This window comes from Pezoporus flaviventris, unplaced genomic scaffold (assembly GCF_033815535.1).
Source record: "Pezoporus flaviventris isolate CSIRO_AGI_PZ_B2104156 unplaced genomic scaffold, CSIRO_AGI_Pfla_v1 ptg000003l, whole genome shotgun sequence".
NCBI lineage: Eukaryota > Metazoa > Chordata > Aves > Psittaciformes > Psittacidae > Pezoporus > Pezoporus flaviventris.
The window spans coordinates 12,276,997-12,298,279 of NW_026892551.1; the positions used below are offsets into that span (position 1 = coordinate 12,276,997).

At 36.6% G+C, this 21,283-nt stretch overlaps 1 protein-coding gene across 1 annotated transcript in view; it reads left to right on the forward strand.

Annotated features, from left to right (window-relative positions):
• The window catches only part of KLHL1 (kelch like family member 1), a 213,955-nt gene that overhangs the window by 150,932 nt on the left and 41,740 nt on the right, over positions 1-21,283 (forward strand). Inside the window, exon 6 of the mRNA XM_061445293.1 lies at positions 11,915-12,101. Within this exon, the coding sequence (XP_061301277.1) occupies positions 11,915-12,101 (187 nt within the window). The remainder of the gene's footprint in view (positions 1-11,914; positions 12,102-21,283) is intronic.

The following is a 21,283-nucleotide window of genomic DNA, read 5'->3' on the forward strand; positions in this document are numbered from 1 at the left end:
CAGTTGTCGTGGTTTAAACCCTAGCCAGACAGCTTATTCACTAACTCCCAGTGAGTGGTGCCGGGCTGAGAGCAATAGTGGCACCTCCCACCCGGGGCTCTCCCCTTCCCCGCTCCCGGAGGAACGAGGAGGAGGATCGAAAGAGTGCAACTCCCACAGGTTGAGACAAGCACAGTCCAGCAACCAATGTACAACACAAATCACCACTGCTACTACCAACTACAACAATGAGAAGAGAAAATAATAACTCCCAGTTACCCCCCACCCCGGGCATGACGTGCTGTGGTATGGAATACCTCTTTGGCTAGCCTGGGTCAGGCGTCCCGTCTCTGCTTCCTCACAGCTTCCCCTCCTCCCTGGCAGAGCATGAGCCTCCCAAAGTCCTTGGTCAGGGTAAACATCACTTAGAATCAACTGAAAATATAGGTATCACCAGCACTGTTCCCAGGCTGGAAGTCAAAACACAGCACTGCACCAGCTACCATGAAGGAGAAACATGACTGCTGCTGCTGAACTGAGGACAACAGTGTTTCCTAAAAGCTAGAGCAATGTAAGCATGGTAAGAATTCGAAACTGGACTGAGAACTTCTCTTAAAGAATGTTTTAAAACAGTATATTTATACTTTCAAGGAATTCAGACAAAATCTTTTTTTTTGCTTTTCATTTTAATCTGTACAAAGTATAATCATGACCTTACATTTCAAAAGCCTCTATTCTTTCCTGGTAGCTGCATTGCTATGATAATCAACAAGCACCAGCCACAACAAATTTGTGCATGGAAGAAGACTCATAAAAAGAAAATGATGATTAGTCAAACCTCTCTCTTGAAAACTATTCAATGTTCAAACATTAGGTCATTTCTTCTTCAGATTTTTTGTTTCATATGGTAATGTGTTTCTCTGACTCAAGGCTGTCAAGTGACATCAGGTATATTTTGGATCAAGAAGGATACTCAAGGGCTTTGTTAAAAAAAAAAATGTGCCATGAAAATCTGCATTTCATTTATTCAGTTAACTTAAAGTTTTTTTGTTTGTCTGTTATGGTTAATACCAGCAAAATAAGGCTAATCCTGTGTTCCATATATCATTGACATACAAGTTTCTGAAGGCACTTCAGGGTTCTTTTATAGGGAGAATGCATCTAAACACTGAGATAATATTTAGAGAACTGGAAGTTACTTTCTATCTATAAAACCATTAACATAACATTGGGTATAAATTTTAATACTGTTCAGAGTATAGTAAAGATTTGACAGATGGACTATTCGGTGGATAAAGAACTTGCTGGATGGCCTCACACAGTTATGGTCAATGGCTCAATGCTCAGCTGGAGACAAGTAACAAGTGGTGTCCCTCAGGGGTTGGTGTTGGGACCAATCCTGTTCAACATCTTTCTTGGCAACATGGACAGTGGAATTGAGTACACCCTCAGCAAGTTTGCCGATGACACCAAGCTGTGTGGTTCGGTTGATATGCTGGAGGGAAGGAATGCCACCCAGAGGGACCTTGGCACGCTTGTGAGGTAGGCTGATGTGAACTGTATGAAGTTTAACCATGCCAAGTGCAAGGTCCTACACCTGGGTCGGAGCAATCCCAGGCACAGCTACAGGTTGGGCAGAGAAGAGATTCAGAGCAGCCCTGTGGAGAAGGACTTGGGGGTGTTGGTTGATGAGAAAATTAACATAAGCCAGCTTCAGTGTGTGCTCTCAGCCCAGAAAGCCAACCGTATCCTGGGCTACATCAAAAGGAGCATGACCAGCAGGTCGAAGGAGGTGATCCTGCCCCTCTACTCTGCTCCCGTGAGACCTCTCGTGGAGTATTGTGTGCAGTTCTGGTGTCCTCAACAAAAAAATAGGACATGGAATATCCACGAGGATGATCGGGGGACAGGAGCACCTCCCATATAAGATAAGCCAAGGAAGTTTGGGATGTTCATCCTGGAGAAGAGAAGGCTGTGTGGAGAGCTCATAGCAGCCTTCCAGTATCTGAAGCGGGGACTGTAGGGATACTGGAGAGGGACTCTTCATTAACGACTGTAGTGATAGGACAAGTGGTAACGGGTTAAAACTTCAACAGGGGAAGTTTAGATTGGATATAAGGAAGAAATTCTTTCCTGTGAGGGTGGTGAGCACTGGAATAGGTTGCCCAGGGAAGCTGTGAATGCTCCATCCCTGGCAGTGTTCAAGTCCAGGTTGGACGAAGCCTTGGGTGAGATGGTTTAGTGCGAGGTGTCCCTGTCCATGGCAGGCGGGTTGGAACTGGATGATCTTAAGGTTCTTTCCAACCGTAACTATTCTATGATTCTATGATTCTAATTATGTGTTGTTAAGGACTGTTCAAAATTCTGACCAAAATAAATAGACATGAGCAGATAGAGACCACATAAAGCATATGAATAATACTGTGCCCCTTTTAGCAGCAGCTATCACGTGGAAAAAAGAAGATAAAAAATTTTGTATGTGCTTAATATCTTACTTTGGCATCAAGGGAACAGCTTCTACTTTGTTCGGTGTTATAGACCCGACTCCTGTTCTGGACAAAATATCAATTTTTTTTTTTTTTTTTCTTTTTAATGGTAGCTATCCTGTGGTATTTCCTCTCCCTTTCTGGGTAATTATTGTGTCTGAAGAACATATCAAGGTGGTGAAATTTGAGTTCTCCCTGACTAAGCAAATGTTGTCGCATTTCACCCTTTTCACAAGGTAGAGGAAGCTTTACTTAAATAATGAGGGCATGTTTTGTGCCTCTTCAAAAGGATGAGGATACTATAAAAGTTTTGACAAGGCAGTTCTCTGGCAATTCTATTTTCTTGTAGTCTCTTCCAAGAGTGGGTTGCAGGAGAAGAGAGGGTAACTGCTTCCTTCCCAGGACAGCTGGCATCATCTTTTTGCCTAATAGTGGCTGAATTTCATCCTAGGTGCCACATTTTCAAAGGGGTAAGTGGAATTTACCCCATCTATCAGATGATCATTTATGTAGAAAATGTTAGATTTACCTTAATATCGTTCCAATCAATTAATCAAATTACTAGTACTCTCACCTGGCTTGCACTTGCAAAATCAAAAGGCTAAAAGAGGTGCTGGAGAAGATCTGTCAGGGAGCAGCAGGGGAGATGCTCACCAAGGAAGGAAGGTGAGAACCAAGGGTGATGGCAAGGCAGGTGGCAAAAAGGGCACAGTCTGGTATTGCTGTGTCACTGTGCAAGAACCAACCTCCTCCTTTTGTGCTTGTTAAGCTTGACTTTTCTTTTGTCAGTACTTAAATACTTTTCACTCCAGAAATCAAAGTGAGTGTACTTCATTGAGTTGAAGAATTCCTGCTCTCTGCAGAATTGTACTGAATGTACAGAAGCATAGAAACAACTACGTTGGAAAAGACATTTAAGATCATCAAGTGGAAAGTAATTTAGAAGTACCGTTGAGAAAGGAATTGGTGGGTGTTTTAACTAGGAAAAAATGAGAAGCATGATGACGCAAAGTTACTAAAAAATCTCAGGATATCCCTAGTCTGAGAGCTTCTATCAATGCTAGAAGTAGCTATGCTGAAGTGGCACTGCAATAAGGGTTCTGAAAAGTAACAGCCCTGTGAGTTTCCAAGTGTTACAAAACCCAGAAATATTCCTTCAGTGTTATATGCAATTCTCTCTTTAATGTTATATGTTATAGCCATGAAAGAGCAAGCTGAGCATAATACGGTTTCCAAGGAAAAATCCTTGTTTACTGAATTTCCTGATTAAGTGCATCCTGATTTAATAAAATTATATTGATTATTTTGATGTAATAAGGAAAGATAACTATCGAGTAGAAAGACATGAAAGCAAATTATTGAAATTTAGACAACAGGAAACAGCTTTATAGGACTTTTGATTTAAAAACTATAGCTTTAATTTGAACTTATTTTTTCTCTTACTAATAGAATCATAAAATCGTAGGATTTAGACATTAGGAGATTCAGAAATACAGCATTTATCACAAGTCAGCTCACATGGGTAACGTAGGTGGGTGGAAGTAAGGAATTAATATTTTTCTCAAAATTACTTTTTCCATATCTTCACATTTAGGAAATGGCCTTGATATGGAATAGTATGTTTTACTCCATATGTCTGTTACTTTTAGAGTTAGTATATAATTTTTTATACAGTTTATGTAGTTAGTTATAGATTTTTATAGTTTATAGGTTTTGTTTGTTTGCACAAAAAAAACCCATATTGTTTAGTTTTTTTCTTTTTTCTTTTTTTTTTTGTAAGGAAATGAATGCAGGTTTCTGTCTGTTTTTAAAGTCTGGGGATTTGTTTTTTTGGTTTTGGGCTTGTTTTGTTTTGTTTTCATTCCTAAGACGTATTAGACTTCACCCTTTATTTCTTTTTGGTGCATGAAATCTGAGAATTTTGGGACAGAACAGTGTTCACTGATTGTTATGTCTTTATTTGAAACACCTGGCAACTCAGTCAGAAGATCTTATAAATATTTGCCTTAAGATTCTAGGTAGATATTGGAACATCAGAATAAAGAAGTAGCTGTCTGGTAGGAAGTCACCAAACATGATCATTAGACGTGAATTCTTACTGATATAATGATCTTGCTGAAAAAAAAAATTGTCATCAATTCCACTAATTCCATTAAGCATTAGAAAACATACATAACTTAATATATTGCCTCAAATTTGTGCAGGGGAAACTGATAATTTAATTTATCAGTTTTCTTGTGCCTGTATTCTGTTAAATTAATTCTTATCAGAGTACACTGGGTTAGTAGTCCCAGATGTATATTAAATCATTTTACAAGAGAAGAGATTATCCTGCTTAAAATCTGAACGTGATTTGTCTTCAGATCTTTGATTTTTGATCTACTGAGTAGTGTGTTGAGCACTTCAATTGGGAAGAAAAAAATCACAAAGCAATATATTAAAAAAAATCTTGATATTATGAAATATAAATTAGCATGGCATTATGATGTATACTTAATACTGCTGATTATTAGCACACTTTAATATTTAATCCTTATCACATCTACCTTATAAAATGCTTGCTTTTAATTTCTTGGTACTCTGTAGTTTCTGAGCCTTTCCACTGATATTGTGGCTGTCAAGATTATAAGGATAAACCCTTTGGAAAGTTATTAAAAATAATAGCTAATATCCTTTCCTGGGAATTGTATTTTCTCTGCACACTAGGGAAGGTAAATAAATTTGAAAATAAATTGGACTTTAACCACAGACTCAGTTTTCTTGGTGCTCAACTTAGTTTAAGAAATACAGTAAAAAACGCAGTGATTGTTCGACTATTCTTTTACTGAACTGATCTCATTAATATTAAATGTAAAAACATGCAGAAATGTATTTTAGGTAATACCTTTACAGTCTTTGTGAAAGCATTCACCAGCTATGAGGTAAAAGAGTGGAATATTGATATTTAAGTTCATGACATAAGACATGAAGGTAGCATATGTTAGGTCATAATACGGTTTGACAAATGTGTTAGAGTGATATGCATTTTAATGCACTTCCTGATAAAATTTTAAGGGGCTTCCATTTTGATTGAAAAGAGCAGACTTTGAGAGCTGTCCATTTTACTGTTAAAAAAAAAAGTCAATATCAAATTTTAAGGATATTTTCAAGTCTAATTTTTTTCACATGAAATTTATTTACATTTATATTGAGCTATTAAACTCAACCATGTATAGTGACCCCTTTAAAAATACTGCCATCAAAGAACACTGCTGTTTTTTGCACGTGTCAGTTCTGCCTGTGCACCATATCATTTTAATAAGACTTGTGACAACCCAGCATCTTGAGGCTTTAGCCAAAAAGCTCTTACAAATGTAAGTACAAATTGTAATCTGGCCGTAGTCTTAATGGCTGTCTACTGAATGTATTTTTCCAAAATAGGCTTTTTCTTGTTGAAATTATCTGAACTCTAGACACAGGCAAGTGTATTTCTGAGGAGTAATCCTTCAATATAAGATAATTATGTATACGATATTAGCTTTCTTCTACTGAATTTGTGTGGCCAAAGGAATATGGCCTCATAGATCAGCAGAAACTAATTAGTTTGAAACATACTTACATGCTAGGGAGATTCCACAATGGGAGTCTGTGACCAATTTAAAAGAGTGGCAGATTTAATTTTGAATCTTTTCTGTAACATTTCTCTTAGGCTTAATTCATATTATCCAATCTCAATATTTTTCTTGGTTTTCCAATCAGTTATTTATTATGCAATCTGGTCTAGTTGAAGATGTCCCTACTAATTGCAGAGGGGTTGGACTAGGTGACCTTTGAAGATTCCTTCCAACTCAATTCATTCTATGATTATTCTGCTGTTGCTGTTTCTAAGATGTTTTAGTGGTTTCTTAATACAATAATCATGCACACTTATAAGAACTGCTATGCTAGGTACTGTTGTTTGATTAGAAAATAATATCAAATACACTTTTGGAAAACAAATATATGGAGGGACTTCTATACTTCATTTTCCATGTAAGATGAGAAAAGTGCTTGTCCCACCAGAAATAGAGTTCATATGACAATTTTCAAAAACCTGATCTTCCTAAATGAAAGAAAGCATATTCATTATTAACTGGGGGGCTGAGGAGGGGAAACTTAAGGCCTCATCCCTTCATTTGTTATTACATTAATCCAGGTTTGTCACAATGACAGCAATTTATTCAGAGATCCTGAAAGATACTCATAGTCCTCAAAATATATTGATGCATACATTCTCAGTTTATTTGTATCCTGTCTGACTTTTCCTTTCATTTATTTATTTTTGCTTTCATGATTGTGGGGTCATTTGTTATTGATGCATAATGTATATGAAAACATTTACATAAAACTATTTATCTGGACCATGTTTAGTGACATTCTCTGAAAACATTATCATCAAAGAATTTAGCCATCTTTTCGCTTTCACATTTTCATTCTTTTAACTTTCTTGTATTTTAAGTAATAACACCTTTGTGTTCAGTCCATAGGTTTAGTGATAAAAAAGAAAAACACTGTTATTTGGTTTAGCCTTCTTAGTCATACATTTGTGATATAGCATATATTCATTATAGCATTTACTTTCTGTCATGATTTAAGCCCAGCTGGTAAGTCAGAACCATGCAGCAGGTTGCTCTCTCCTCCTCTTTTCTTGCCCCCACCCTGCCCTCCTTCCAGCAGGATGGGGAGAAGAATCAAAAGAATGTAAACCCCACAGGCTGAGATAAGAACAGTTCAATAACTAAAGTATAATACAAAACTACTACTACTACCACCAATACTAATAATGATAAGGGAAATAACGAGGGGAGAGAATATAAAACTCAAAAAGGGAAGAAAAAAAAACAACAATAAAGACAAGTGATGCACAGTACAACTGCTCATCATCCGCAGACTGATACCCAGCCCAACCTGAGCTGCAATCTGGGCCTTCTGGGTGATTCCCCACAGTTTATATATGGAGCATAACACGGTGTGCTATGAAATACCCCTTTGGCTGTTTTGGGTCAGGTGTCCTGTCTTTGCTCCTTCTCAGCTCCTTGTGCCACTCCTCATTGGCAGAGCAGGAGAGACTGAAAAGTTCTTGATCAGGATAAGCATTACTTAGCAACAACTAAAACATTGGTGTGTAACCAGCATTATTCTCAAACTAAAGCTGAAACAAAGCACTGTACCAGCTACTAGTAAGGAGAAAAATAACTGATACAGCTGACCCCAAGACACTTTTACATCCTAAGAAGGACATACGGATATGAAGATTATTTCATTTAAGATACTGTAAATGTATTATTTATGCAGTCATTGGGCAAACTAATAAATCCCATGCTTTTCTTTGTGTTACCTGTTCCCCTTGCAAGATCAAGAAGAGAAGACAACAGAACAGAATAGAATAGATTAATTTCAGATGGGAGGGGCCTATAGTGATCAACTAGTCCAACCGCCTGACCACTTCAGGGCAGACAGAAAGTTTAAGCATATTATTAACAGTATTGTTCAAATGCCTCTTTAACACTGACAGTCACAGGGCATTGACCACCACTCTAGGAAACCTGCTCCAGTGTCTCACCACCCTCATAGTGAAGGTGATATTAAAAGTGATATTTTAATTTGCAAGATGTGAGTAGCATTTAACCCACTCAGAATCCTTAACAACTTCATTTCTACAATTTTAGTGCAGATAAATGAAATATAATGTGCCTGATCAACAAAGAATAATAATAAATAAAGAAGAAAATCATAATAATTAAAAAAACAAACAATCCTTAATTAAAAATTTAAAATCATAGGCTTTGGCTTAGCCACTTCCATTCAGGAGTGAAATTTTGGGTTCCAAAATACAAATTTCTGGAGAAGTCAACTTCTAGATCTGTAACAGTCAAAAAGAAATTCAAAACTTACAAATTATTAGAAAAGAAAAATAAAGCAGAGCACATCATTATGCCACCACAAAAATTTATGTTTTGACAATATCTTTAATAGTGTGTGCAGTTCTGCTCCGTTCACAAAAAAAATCTAACAAAACTGAAAAGTTTAGAAAAACCAACAAGGGTAAAAAAAGACATGAATCTTCTTTCATGTAGGCAATGATCAACTAAGCTGAGGTTCCTCAGTCAACTAATTGTCATGGTTTAAATCTAGCCAGACAGCTTGTTCACTCACTCCCAGCAAGTGGTGCCGGGCTGGAAGCAATCGAGGCCCGTGTCGTCCACCCCCTCCCCCAGGGGCTCTCCCCTTCCCTGCTCCTGGAGGGATGGGGAGAAGAATTGAAAGAATGCAACTGCCATGGGTTGAGACAAGAACAGTTCAGCAACCAATGTACAACACAAATCACCACTGCTACCACCAATGACAACAATGATAAGAGAAAATAACAAGGGAAGAGAATACGATACCACCCGCCGAAAAATGAGTCCGACCCAGAAGACCCCGTGTCTTTCTGGGTAACTCCCAGTTACCTCCCCGGGCATGACGTGTTGTGGTATGGAATACCTCTTTGGCTAGCTTGGGTCAGGTGTCCTGTCTCTGCTTCCTCCTGGCTTCCCCTCCTCCCTGGCAGAGCATGAGCCTCACAAAGTCCTTGGTCAGGGTAAACATTACCTAGCAGCAACTGAACATCAGTATTATCAGCACTGTTCCCAGGCTGAAAGTCAAAACACAACGCTGCACCAGCTACCACGAAGGAGAAAAATTGGCTGCTACTGCTAAACCCAGGACACTAATATAGAAGGTGACTAAAGCCTAGAATATTATAAAGAACCTAATATGGTAGGGTTGTCATTTGTTTTCTCTTTCAATGGAAGAATCAAAGAGGCACTGGTAGGAGAAATGTATGAAACAAATTGAAAGCAAATGATGCAACAGGAGCCGAGTTTGAAACCTTCATATGCAGTGAGTGATAGGTTGAACTTGTTGTGAAAACACCATGGAGGCCACAAATTTACATAAATTCAGACAAAGGTTGAACTATTTCATGGAAGATAAGGCCCCTGAAAATTACAAAATGCATGGAAAAGACATCCAACTCAGAATGTGCCTGATCTGAAAGTTAGATATTGGGGGAATATTAAGGGAAATTACTGTATACTTTACCATAGTCCTATGGTTTGCTCCCTACACATTGACTTATGGCCACAGCTAGAGACACATTTTCTGTAGGCTACATGAACCTCCCTACTCATTTCTTTTAATAAGCAGGTCTATTGTCTGTTAGGTCATCAGCCATGTAAAATAAGAGTTCTGGATCACCAGTCAAGGTATTGCAGTGTGTAATGCCTTTCTTTGGACCTGAATAGATTAGTTCTGTGACTGACACTTAAAATCAGAAGCAGGAGTCTACTGTCTACATCTAATAATATTTTAGATGTCACAGAGCACGTTACCTGCAAAGGCTGACAGATTGACAAAGGACTGTTATTCATTCTTCCACAGCCACTGAAGTTCAGATGAAATAGCTGACAGTCCTTTAAAAGAATCTGGCTGCCTGTGTTTAGGTAACTGCAAAGCAATTTTAATACATTTGTATATATGTGTCTCTCAGGAAGATACCACCCCATAGACTCTGGAAACTAAATTTTCCTGCTTCCTGGCTTTCATCTGCTTCTCTGAAAATGATTTTGTCTCCCCGATAGATTTCCTATGAGATCTACAAATCTACCAGACTGTACATATATGCTGCCATATCCAATTAAAACCCACTCTAATTTGATAGTAAGCAGAATATAGGGATCAAGCATCTAGAGGTAATACTCAATTGCCTAAACATAAACATTGAGAGTCTGACAAAGTTCTGATTACTTAGGGTATCCAAGATATCCATATGGGTCTGGCAGATATGGCACAAAATCTCCATAAGCATTGCACTCTTGTGATCTGATATCAGTGAGGTCACAGAATCATTTAGGTGGGAGTATACCACAGGTCTGTAGTCCAACGTCCTACTGACAGTTGGGTCAGCTATGAGGTTAGACCAAGTTGCTTAGTCCAGTGAGATCTTATACAGCATCTCAAAAGCCAGTAGAAATGTCTACAGACAAATGAATCAAATACTCAAAATTTAAACTTAAAGCCTTCTTCCTTGGAAACATTATAGAATATTCTTTCTGCTGTATGCACTGAGCATCCATTCTGATAATTATTGGTTATAAGGTTTTATGCCAATTATCATTATCTAGATTATTAATCTTTAAATTTGCCAGCAATTTTACAGCAATTGCACAAGCAAGTTCTTTCAGTTTTTTTTTGTTTGGTTGGTTGTTTTTTTGTTTGCTTTTTGTTTTGTTGAGGGAAGAAATGGACTATGCCTGATCCATTGTGAATCCAGCATAAGACGCTTTATTGTGTGACAAGCCCATATTTATATAATTCTACTTCCTTTACACGTGATCAAGCATTCTTTGATTGGTCGCCTCGCATCCCTTTTATAGTGTACTAAGTGCTAAGCAGTAACTTTCCACTCTTTTACTCCCTTATCCCGATTTAGCAACACTACTAAGGGTTACAAATATTCACACTGTTTGGTCTGTCTTTGAGATGCACATCCTGCTTTATCTTGCAGACCGCCTGCTTTGTTTTGCTAACCCATTTTTACCCTTTATATTTCTCTTTATAGTTCCCAAGGCTTAGGCCTGAGCAGGGCATTAACACCTGGTGTTTTTTTCATGGTTCCCAAGGCTTGAGCCCATCCAGGGCAACAGCACCTGGTATTTTCTTTACTGTTCCCAAGGCTCAAGCCGGGCCAGGGCAATAATGCCTGGATCCATTTGTCCTGGGTTCAGCAGTAGCAGTCATTTGACACCATTTCATTAACTATTTCTATCCGTCACCCACATTTTGTTATGTTTGGTTTTTTGTTGTTGTTGTTGTGGGTTTTTTGTGCCATGATTATTATTATTATTATTATTATTATTATTATCATCATGATTGTCATCGTCATCATTTATTTTGGGCTTTTCTTGTTATTAGGGCTTCTGGGTTTGTTTTGCTGGTGGTGGTTGTTTAGTTTAGTTTGAGTTTAGAAATAAGGGGTGTACCTGGAAGTATTACATAAAATACTGTGGAATGTTGTTACATTACATGACCGCACATTCAAGATGCTTGCAAAGAGATGCCTTCTGGATCCTCTCAGAGTTACAATGGGAAACACTGAAGTAAGTCAAGCTGTAGCCTACAAGAGAATACTTATTTTTTTTCAGTGTCTTCAGTAAAAGAAAGTAAGATTGCAGTCTTAAGGGATGGTGAAACAGTGATCTAAAAGTTGCCTTAAGTCTTCTAAAAATCAACTAAATACTTACTTTCCTGATCTTCCAGGAGCAATGCAAACCTCTGTATTCTACAGTTAAGTGATATGATATCCATTTTGTGATCTTCTCTCATTGCATGGTATTACTTTTCTAGGAATTTCTAGCATTTTTGATTCATGATCATGTCATTTACAGATATTGGCTGACCTAGAAAACCATGCACTTTTTAAGGATGACCTAGAATGCCAGAAGCTTATTCTGGAAGCCATGAAATACCACCTTTTACCAGAGAGAAGAACTCTCATGCAAAGTCCAAGAACTAAACCTAGAAAATCTACAGTTGGGACACTTTATGCTGTTGGAGGAATGGATAACAACAAAGGTATTAGAGGATATCTGTTACTTTATAAAAGTTATATTTTGCATTTTCTTCAGTAGAAAATAGTAAAATAACTTTCTATTTCAAGGCTGGGGTGGGGGTATCTAAATCAGTCAAGAAATGCTGCCAGGACTTTTGGTCCAATGAAGAGCTACTAATATTTAAGGAAAAGTATAATATTGTTCATTCTTTGTTCAAAATTATTGTAGTCTCAAGAAATAATTTTAACAAAATATCTAGTTACATTTGTTTAAAATATTTTTAGCTTTCTAGAAATTATGTTTCATTTATAACTTAACCAAATATGTACGCACCTTTTCTAATCAATTAAAAAGTTTGGTATGCAGTGTATTACATCCTTAAGTATCTGTCTGAAATATTATAGTTTTTAATGCATAAATTTGTTAATCTTTTAGAGAAAAAACCTAGAGAACTAGCTTAAACTAGGTTGCTACTTAGTCAGCAAGTAAAGGAAAGTAAAATTATCCCTATCTTACTGTGAAGAAAAGTAGGAAGAAGTGGAAATGTTATAAAAGTATTTTGTGGTTACTTGTGGTATTATGATGATGTGCTTTTATTGATGTAAGAAGTCTAATCCACTGATTCCTTGGATGGAATGAAGTAAAATACTTGAATTAAAAGCTAGCTGTGTTATAAGCCTGTATACTCAGAGAGGCTTTACTTTTTTCTTTTTCTTAACATTCACTAGAAGTTCCACAGTACCTTACATTTTGATGTTCATATTTATACTGAAGAATATGACTTTAGAACCATCAGTTAAAATATAAAATAAACTATACTTTAAAACAAAATAAAATTAGATCAGTATTTGAGAATTCTGTTTCTAGGTGTAGTTATTGCAGTTCTTTCACTAAACAGCGGTGGCAGGCAGCATCATCTGAAAAAAGACATTGCATGTTTTTCAAATGAAGGTACAGCAATGAGAAACATGTATGACATCTGTGCTGCTTGAAAATGAAATGTTGAAAGAATAGGAAAATGCTGGAGAAAGAGCCAATATGCATATCTTATTGTAGATGTGGATTATATTTGTCCTTTAAGCCTTTCTAAATGTTTGTGTAGCTAAATGTTAGGTATGAATTTGCAAAGGATAGTTTTTAGATCATAAGATACTAGAAGTACAAATTTCCTCTTACTTAGGAAAAATGACAACAAACACTAAGTATTCAGGCAGTGGACATGACCATTAACCCAATTTAGGTGCAGCTGCATTTGTTCTAGTTTACTATACAGATCTGTTCCTTGTTCATACAGGAAAATAAAAATAGAAATATGTAGGAAGACAGTGCAGAGTGTAGCACTGTTGCAGCAACACCACACAGTCTGTTTTGCAGATTCAGGTCAGGGAGAAGCAGCTTTTCTGTAGCAGCAGGAGAGAACAGCATGTGACAGAGGTTCAGCTCTCTGTGGATGAGACTGAAAAGAAAAGAATCACAGCTTATAAACATTTACAGAAGATAAAAACTGTTTAGAGATAGGGCCTGGCACGGCACAGCAGTATGTACACAGTAGGAGCTTTTATTACAGCCAATGTAATGTGTATTTCTAATAACTGAGGATCTGCCTCAGCTGAGGATCATGCAGACTCAACTTGCATCTGCTCATCTCATACCTCTTGTGATGCTGCTGCGTCCTTGACTATCATCTGTGTTCAGTGAGTCTTGCTTCCACATGTCAATGCAGGAGACCTGAGTGCTAGTCACATGTTTTGAAGACATGCTGAGTTCATAAAGCACTCCTCAATATTTGGTCTGTGAGATGATGCTGACACTGTATTATCTCTCCTCAATAATTTATTTTTTTTTTCCTCACAACTTTCTCCACTGAAATGCTGACATGAATGATTGCAATTCACAATGATTTTGATTGTGATTCACAATGATTACCTCCTGGTGTTTGCTACCAAATATGAAGCATTTGCATATAGAACTATATGAGCTAAGCAAGTTAACACTTTATTAGCTAGCATACAAAACAGGGGGTAAATGCTAGTATTATGAAAGTATTTTAAGGTTATGTGGCCCATCATGTAAAAAGTATCCTAGCATGCTAAATCAAGCTTATTTTGAAATCTGTTCTATAGTTAACTCCTTTCCCATAAAAAAAATAGGTAATAATTAAACTCCACCAGGCAGTGACTGGAATTATGCCTGATGTGAAAAGTTAATGCAGCACAGTACTAACTGGATAGAATTAAAAGGAATAAAGTTAGATTATTTTATAATTTTAATTTCCTAAATGTACAAACCCACTTTTAAGTCTCTGTTTCCACACACCTTTGCTTATTTATTCATTTAATTTGAAGGGCATATATAAGAAACATTTTTTTTTCTGTATATTTACACTAATAGAATGAGATGTGTGAGATTAGAAGTATATGCTTCTAACAATGTTCCATGCACCTTACCCATTCATAACATCACTCTGACTTCTGTAATTTGGATTAGCAAGATTTAATCCTCTGGTACTGTGCAAAAGCTAACTAAGTGCACATACAGAGGAGGATCCTAGACTGAAATAAATGAGTAAATGTAAGTAATGGATATAAGCAGTTTCTAAGAATGGTAAAACACTGGTTTCTTGTGGCCATCTTGGAATCTCAAATGCAGAATAAAAGCCATGTGATAGAATATGGTGTATGTGGTCTATGTTAGATAGTGATATGGAAAATTATGAGGAAAATGTACTTTCACAGAAAGAAATGATTGGTATAAATAATTAAGTAATGTTATATTAATGGCAGAATACTGACTGGTCTGAAGTGTTCTGACCTCACTACTTAGCAGATAACCTAAAAAGGGACAAGGAGAATCTGCAGAAAAAGAAAGCAAAAGAAAATGAATGTGTCAGAGTAACCATGATCCAAAACCACTGGTATATATTACTTTTAGAATAGCCCTAGATTAGTTCATCAATGTCCAAGATTAGTTCATTTACTGAATCACAGTTTTCAAGTAAATACAAGTTAAAAAAGTATTGAAAAATTACATGAACAAGAATCTCTTCCATAAAATTGTGACAGATCATTACAAAGAGGGGGAACTGTTGATTTACAGAAACACTGATATTAAATGTGTGTTTTTCATTAACCTTGTAACTAGACATAGAACCTATCGCAAAAATTGTTCTGATAGCAAATTGGCGAGGTGCTTCACTGGTCTATATCAAGCAATACTGAAAGTTCTGTCATTGCTATTTAGATATTTTGGTGGAAAGATATTCCAGTTCTCTCTCCCCATAGGAATGGGGTGAGAATTGGAAGAACAGAAGTGAGAAAACTCATGAGTTGAGATAAACCAGTTTAACTGATAAAGCTAAAGCTGCACACACACAAGCAAAGTGAAACAAGCAATTCATTCACTACTTCCCATTGGCAGGCAAATGTTAGCAATCTCCAGGAAAGCAGAACTCCATCACAATTACCTGGGAAGGCAAACACCATCAATCCAAACATCTCCCTCTTCACTGTCAGATCCTTCCTTTCTACTCAGCACTGATGAGGCTACACCTGGAGTGATGTGTGCAGTTCTAAGAGAGATAAGGAGAATGAACTGCAAGATAACGTTTTCCCTTCGAACATCAGGAAACATTTTTTACTGTGAGGGTGGATGAGCCTGTGACCCTGCACAGAGAGGTTGTGGAGACTCTGACTTTGGAGATATTAAAAAAAACTGTCAGACAAGATTCTGGACAACTAAACATTCCTATGTCCCTGTTTGAGCATGGGGTTGGACCAGATAACATCAGGAAGTCCTTTCCAACCTCAGCTGTTCTGTGAGTCTGTAACATATAGCATAACCATAGGTGGAGCTTGGTTAGCTACTTCACCAGAGGAATATGAAATAAACTGGCTAATGACTAATGAGATAATTAGATGTAGAAATCACACCAAAAATCTCTTATCCAATCCTTGTAGCTATTAACATTATTATTTGTTTCTTTTTGTTCCTGTGAATTTCAATATGCTCCAGAACACAGCCTCATAGACCAGTTTGCAGTTACAGTACCTCAATTTACCTGGGCATTTCTGAATAGACAAAAAAAAAAATAAATAAAAATCCAGATTGTAAAGCCATCTGGTAATTTTTCAGTACTTATTTTACTTCACTTTATCTCTGGCATTTTTTCAGTGCAGTTAACTTGTGAAATTGCTGATTCACTTTATGGTTTGAAATAAAGAGAAGATCCTGAAGTGATCTATTTTGAAGCCTCCACAGCCTTAATGTAATGGAAAAGCCAAAGATATCACACAGAGGATAAATTTCATTATCCCACAAACTACCCACATTGCTGATCTATTGTCCTTGTATTCACGGCTGTTGGTCCAACCTATGGGGTCAAACAGAAATGAAAGAGGCTGCTGCCTTCATGGAAATATTGGGAGGATTATTCCCCCAAGAACATCCCTGTGTCCCTCCTCATTACTTCCCTGCTGCTCATTCTATTTTCTGATATTTCCAGTGAAGGTATTTTATCACTGATGAAAGTACATACATGCACAAAAAAAGGAAGCCTTGTATACGATCTAGAGAAGACACATGCATGGAACCTCTACATTGTCTTAGCTTTTTCCATACGCTAATTTATGTTCTCTTATCGTCCAAATTTTATTGATAATTGTTACTACTGGGATTGGCTTTGGAGTAAACTAAATAGTTTATTCCAGCACAAATCCTGCATGTTCTGGAGACAGTTTACTGCTGGAAGCACCCTCAATAGTCAGTGTGGATAGGACTTCAAATGTTTGCACCTCCTGCCCTGTGCAGTCCTCCAGCTCCGTCTTGCACTTTCAGCCACCTAATAAATCTTCATGCCAAATTCTAGGAAATGCTCCAGAAGGCTGCAGTTTCAGTCATAAGATCCAAGTAAGCTTCAGTACAGCTCTTGCCTTATTTTTAACAGTCTGAATTGAAAAACCAAACACACATATCACTTTGGACTACAGAAGGCGCCATATAGGGAACTCGGTGGATACCAGGCATTAGCTGGCTCTTATCCATTGAAGTTTTGGTTAACACCCTTTAGAACAGGTTTACGTTAGAGGACAGTAATTGCAGCAAAACAGAATCTCCCGGGAACTGAGCCAACAGGTAAGCAGTGTGGATAAGCATCTGTATAGCTATAATGATAAACAATAAAAGGATTATAAATAATGGGAAATTGGTGCTGTTGCAGAGCCAAACTGTTCAGTTCCCATTTTTAAACCAAATCATGATGAAAGCAGCTTATTCATTTACTTATGATACCTAATTAGCTGACAATCAGACAAACTGTTTAGGATAATATCAGTTATGCAATAGATAAACAGCAATACTGGACACTAATATGAATTAGCTTTTTCAAATTTCTGAACAACTTTCTTGAGCAAATTCCCAAACAGTTCTAGTCACACACATGCACACACACCCCAGATACATGCACCCATTCCTTCAAGGATCATGCAGGTCACCATCATCACCCCTCTAGTGATGGAACTCCACTTGCGTGTAAACCCATCCTGCAGTAGATGCAATTACCCCAGTATTTGCTGTTGTCCACACATAGAACTCCTTTTTATTGTTAACACCTTATTTACACAATTTCCAGTGGGTACAGAACTGCTTCTAAAGAAGAGGCATGTGTGTTGTTGGTGAGCAAAGGTAGACTCGCATACTGCATGACATACTACTAATAAAAGGGACTTCTGTCAATTTTAGACTAGATAAAAACATACAATAAAACATGAATGTTTTATGTTGTAAAACATAAAACTATATTGTAAAACAAACCACCTAACACTAACATCATTACCTAAAATCACTGTCAAAAATCTGTCAGTTCTGATACTCTTTAAAACATAAATATTATTAGAAAAACTTGCAGCAGTTTTAGAGAATTCTGAATTCTGATCCCACTTAATAACTAAATTCCAAAAGATTTTCTGATATTTGTTCATATCACTTTATAGCAGATCCTAATGTTTTTGGTTGCTGGGTTTTTTTTTACTACATTTTTTTTTTTATGTACAATTTTTGGAGTGCTTAAAGGAATTTCTTACATTCTAAGTGAAGAATAGTGAACTGTTCCCTTGTTTTCTGTATAGCTCTTTCTTTACCAAGAGATTATCCTCAGTAGATGCATCAGTAACCTGTTTAGGTCACATTTGTTCCACTTGAGTAGCCATCTTTTCAGTTCAAAATGTAATGTTGCAGATCACTAGATCAAGGTCATCATTTTGCACCTACTCACAGCAGCATCTCTAAATCTTAAACAAAATGGTCAGAGTACAAGTCAGCAACAACTTTAGTATAGCAAAATCAGCAGAAAGTCTTACAGGGGAAAAAAAAAATAAAGGAGAAAATTTGTCATGATAAATGTAGAACTTACTACCCCCCTTCTTCATGGGTTTAAGTACTGAATCATAAAATCATTAAAAAAAAGTTCCTTTATGGCTGAAATGTCTACACTGAAAGGTGTACACAAAGGTTGTGTCTGAATCAAGGGGAGATGTTAAGGCATTTGTGTCTGTTTCTGAAGCAATTTTCACTTTGTTTATATCAGAGTTCCTGCATTTATACTTAACTGAAATTAATACAGCGCTCTTATAGTCTCAGACATTCTTCGTGAAGTTTATCTGACTTCATGTGGCCTACATCTACTTGATAACATCTTTGGAAGACAGGTTCTACATATTTCTGCATTTGACTTAAAACATTGAGTTGCAAGCAGTATTTTAATACATTTACTCTTTTTCATTACATATATATATATAATGACCTTGCTATACATATATTTAGTCTTCAATCAACTATGAAAAATAATGTCAATGATAATCTGTTTTATACTAAATTATTGATTTAAAAATCATTAGCAAGGAAATGTAATATGCTTAACTTCAGAAAAAAGAGTAGGTATAATAGAAAGATAACTAAAAGATCACTTGAAAAGGTCTCACCAAAACAATTTCACAATTTCACAGGCTTACAAGTTAAAACTAAACAAAAAAATAGATATTTGTATTTTGCAATGGTGTACAGATTTGTAGGTGAAGGTAAACTTAGTAGATCTAGTACTTTACTGTTTCCTCAGAAATATTGGATGGTAGAAACATGAACACCCTGTTCCATACATACTGGAGTTGTCAGCAGCACTTAAACTGTCATGCAAAACTACCCTGATCATTCTAAAGTTTTCTTTGTAGGTCTCTCATTATCACATAAACCTTGATTAATCAGGGCTTATAATGCCCATGATAGAACACACAATATGCAGAACTAATCTAATCCAGTACCCCACTGAATAACAAGTAGAATTTCAGTTAGGGGAAAAAAAAAAAGTATCCAGAATATCAAGAAAAATCCTTCACTTCTAATTGGAGATAATTTGTACTACCACAGTCATAGTATAGGTTTTAAATTTACCATGCAAATAGCTATTAAATGAATCCTGTTTCACCTCTCAATGTTTTCTTCCATACACTGTCTTCAGTACTACTCATTGAAATAACTCAGACGTTTCTAGAGATCTGTCCATCTGAAAGATAGGGGTTTGTGCATGTATGTGTAAATAGGAGAAATGGTGAGTGCATAGTATGTTTATTATAAGATCCTCAATATTCTATGTATTTGCTTTTGTTTAATCTTTCAAATTCATATCCAAAATGTTAAAAAGCATCTAATAAATCATGATCTTCTTTTTCATCATTAAATGACTAAAAAACACTGGAGTGATACATGACTGAAATAAATTATAATACAATACATTTTAATGTAATTTAATGTAATCTTTTAATTAAGTTAGCAATATTTTAATTCGGGCTTAGTGTGTTTTACTTATACTGTGGCATCCCGTCTGTTTTGTTTTATAGGTAAATATGTCTATCTCTGCACAACTAACACATACAATGCACCCAAAAAATGAATAATGTATTTTTGCTATTTTTTTTATTTGTATTTTTGTATTAAACCTGTATCTCCTGTTTCCCTAAGAAAATATACCATTGTATCTTTTCTGTTCCTTCCATCCCCCTATTCTTGGGAAATTAGATTTTTTCCATTTTTCTGAAATATTTAATTAGAATTACTTTAGTTTGCCCATGGAGACTAGAAAAAATAGTTGTCTACAGATTTCTAACACTAGTAAGTCATCCTATCACAGCCTGTATAGACTGGGGTAGGAAGCATTAACCAACATTGGTCATTTCTTCGAGTTTGTACAGTTTGGAAGTTGCTTCAGTTTGGATTTGGCTCTGCTGGCTGCCATCTACAAGTGATGGCAGAGAGAAGAAAGCTTCCTGAGCCCAGCTGGCATGGGATGCTGTCACCTTTTGCTTGTTACCACAACCAGCATCTCGCTGTCTGTTTTTCCACAGCGCCACACCGTGGTGGTTTAAAATAAGTCGTTTGACTCTGTGAAAATCAGTAAGAGGGTTTCTTCCCTGTTTCTGCTAGATGCATATGTCCAGGGAATATTCTAGAGTCCCTCCAGACCTGGTGGCAAAGAGTGACTTGTGTTCCTGCAATCTAATTATATTAGATAATTAGATAACTAGATTGCAGGAACAATCAAACTTGTTCAGAATTAATGACATAATGAGGCCTATGTCATAGACAGTGTTTTCATATCACAGTTTAGATGCTTAGAATTGTATAGAGGTGCTTGAGCATAGAAAGCCTGCTAAAATCCTTTCCAAAGTAAGTGTGGGATACGAGAAACTGAAGGATGGTCCCCAACATGGCAGTGAGGAGTGGACCCTGAAGTGATCGCTGCAACCAGGTGTTTCTTCCATTTTTGTTTTACTGCTCCCACTAGAATCCAGTAAAGAACAAATATGTATGAAATATAAGCATTCAGGACTGTCATCTTCTTCTGATCATCTCACCTTCATTTTACTATCTGCTTTATCATTTTCCTTTCTTTCGTCCTCCCACCCACCACACCCTCCCTATTCCCCCCTGTTTACCTCTCTCTAGTTAAATCCAGCAAATAAACACATGGCCACAGAACTAACCAATATTTGCTGTTATCAAATTGTTTATTTTTGTATGCCTTCTTCAGCCTAAGTCTGGTTTTCAGTCTGTAGTATATTTAGTTGATTTTTACTTTTTTTTTCAGTGTCTAACTAAATGGGACCTATTTGTGAGTAGTTCTATGCATACTAATGCAGTAAACATAAGGTAGATTTT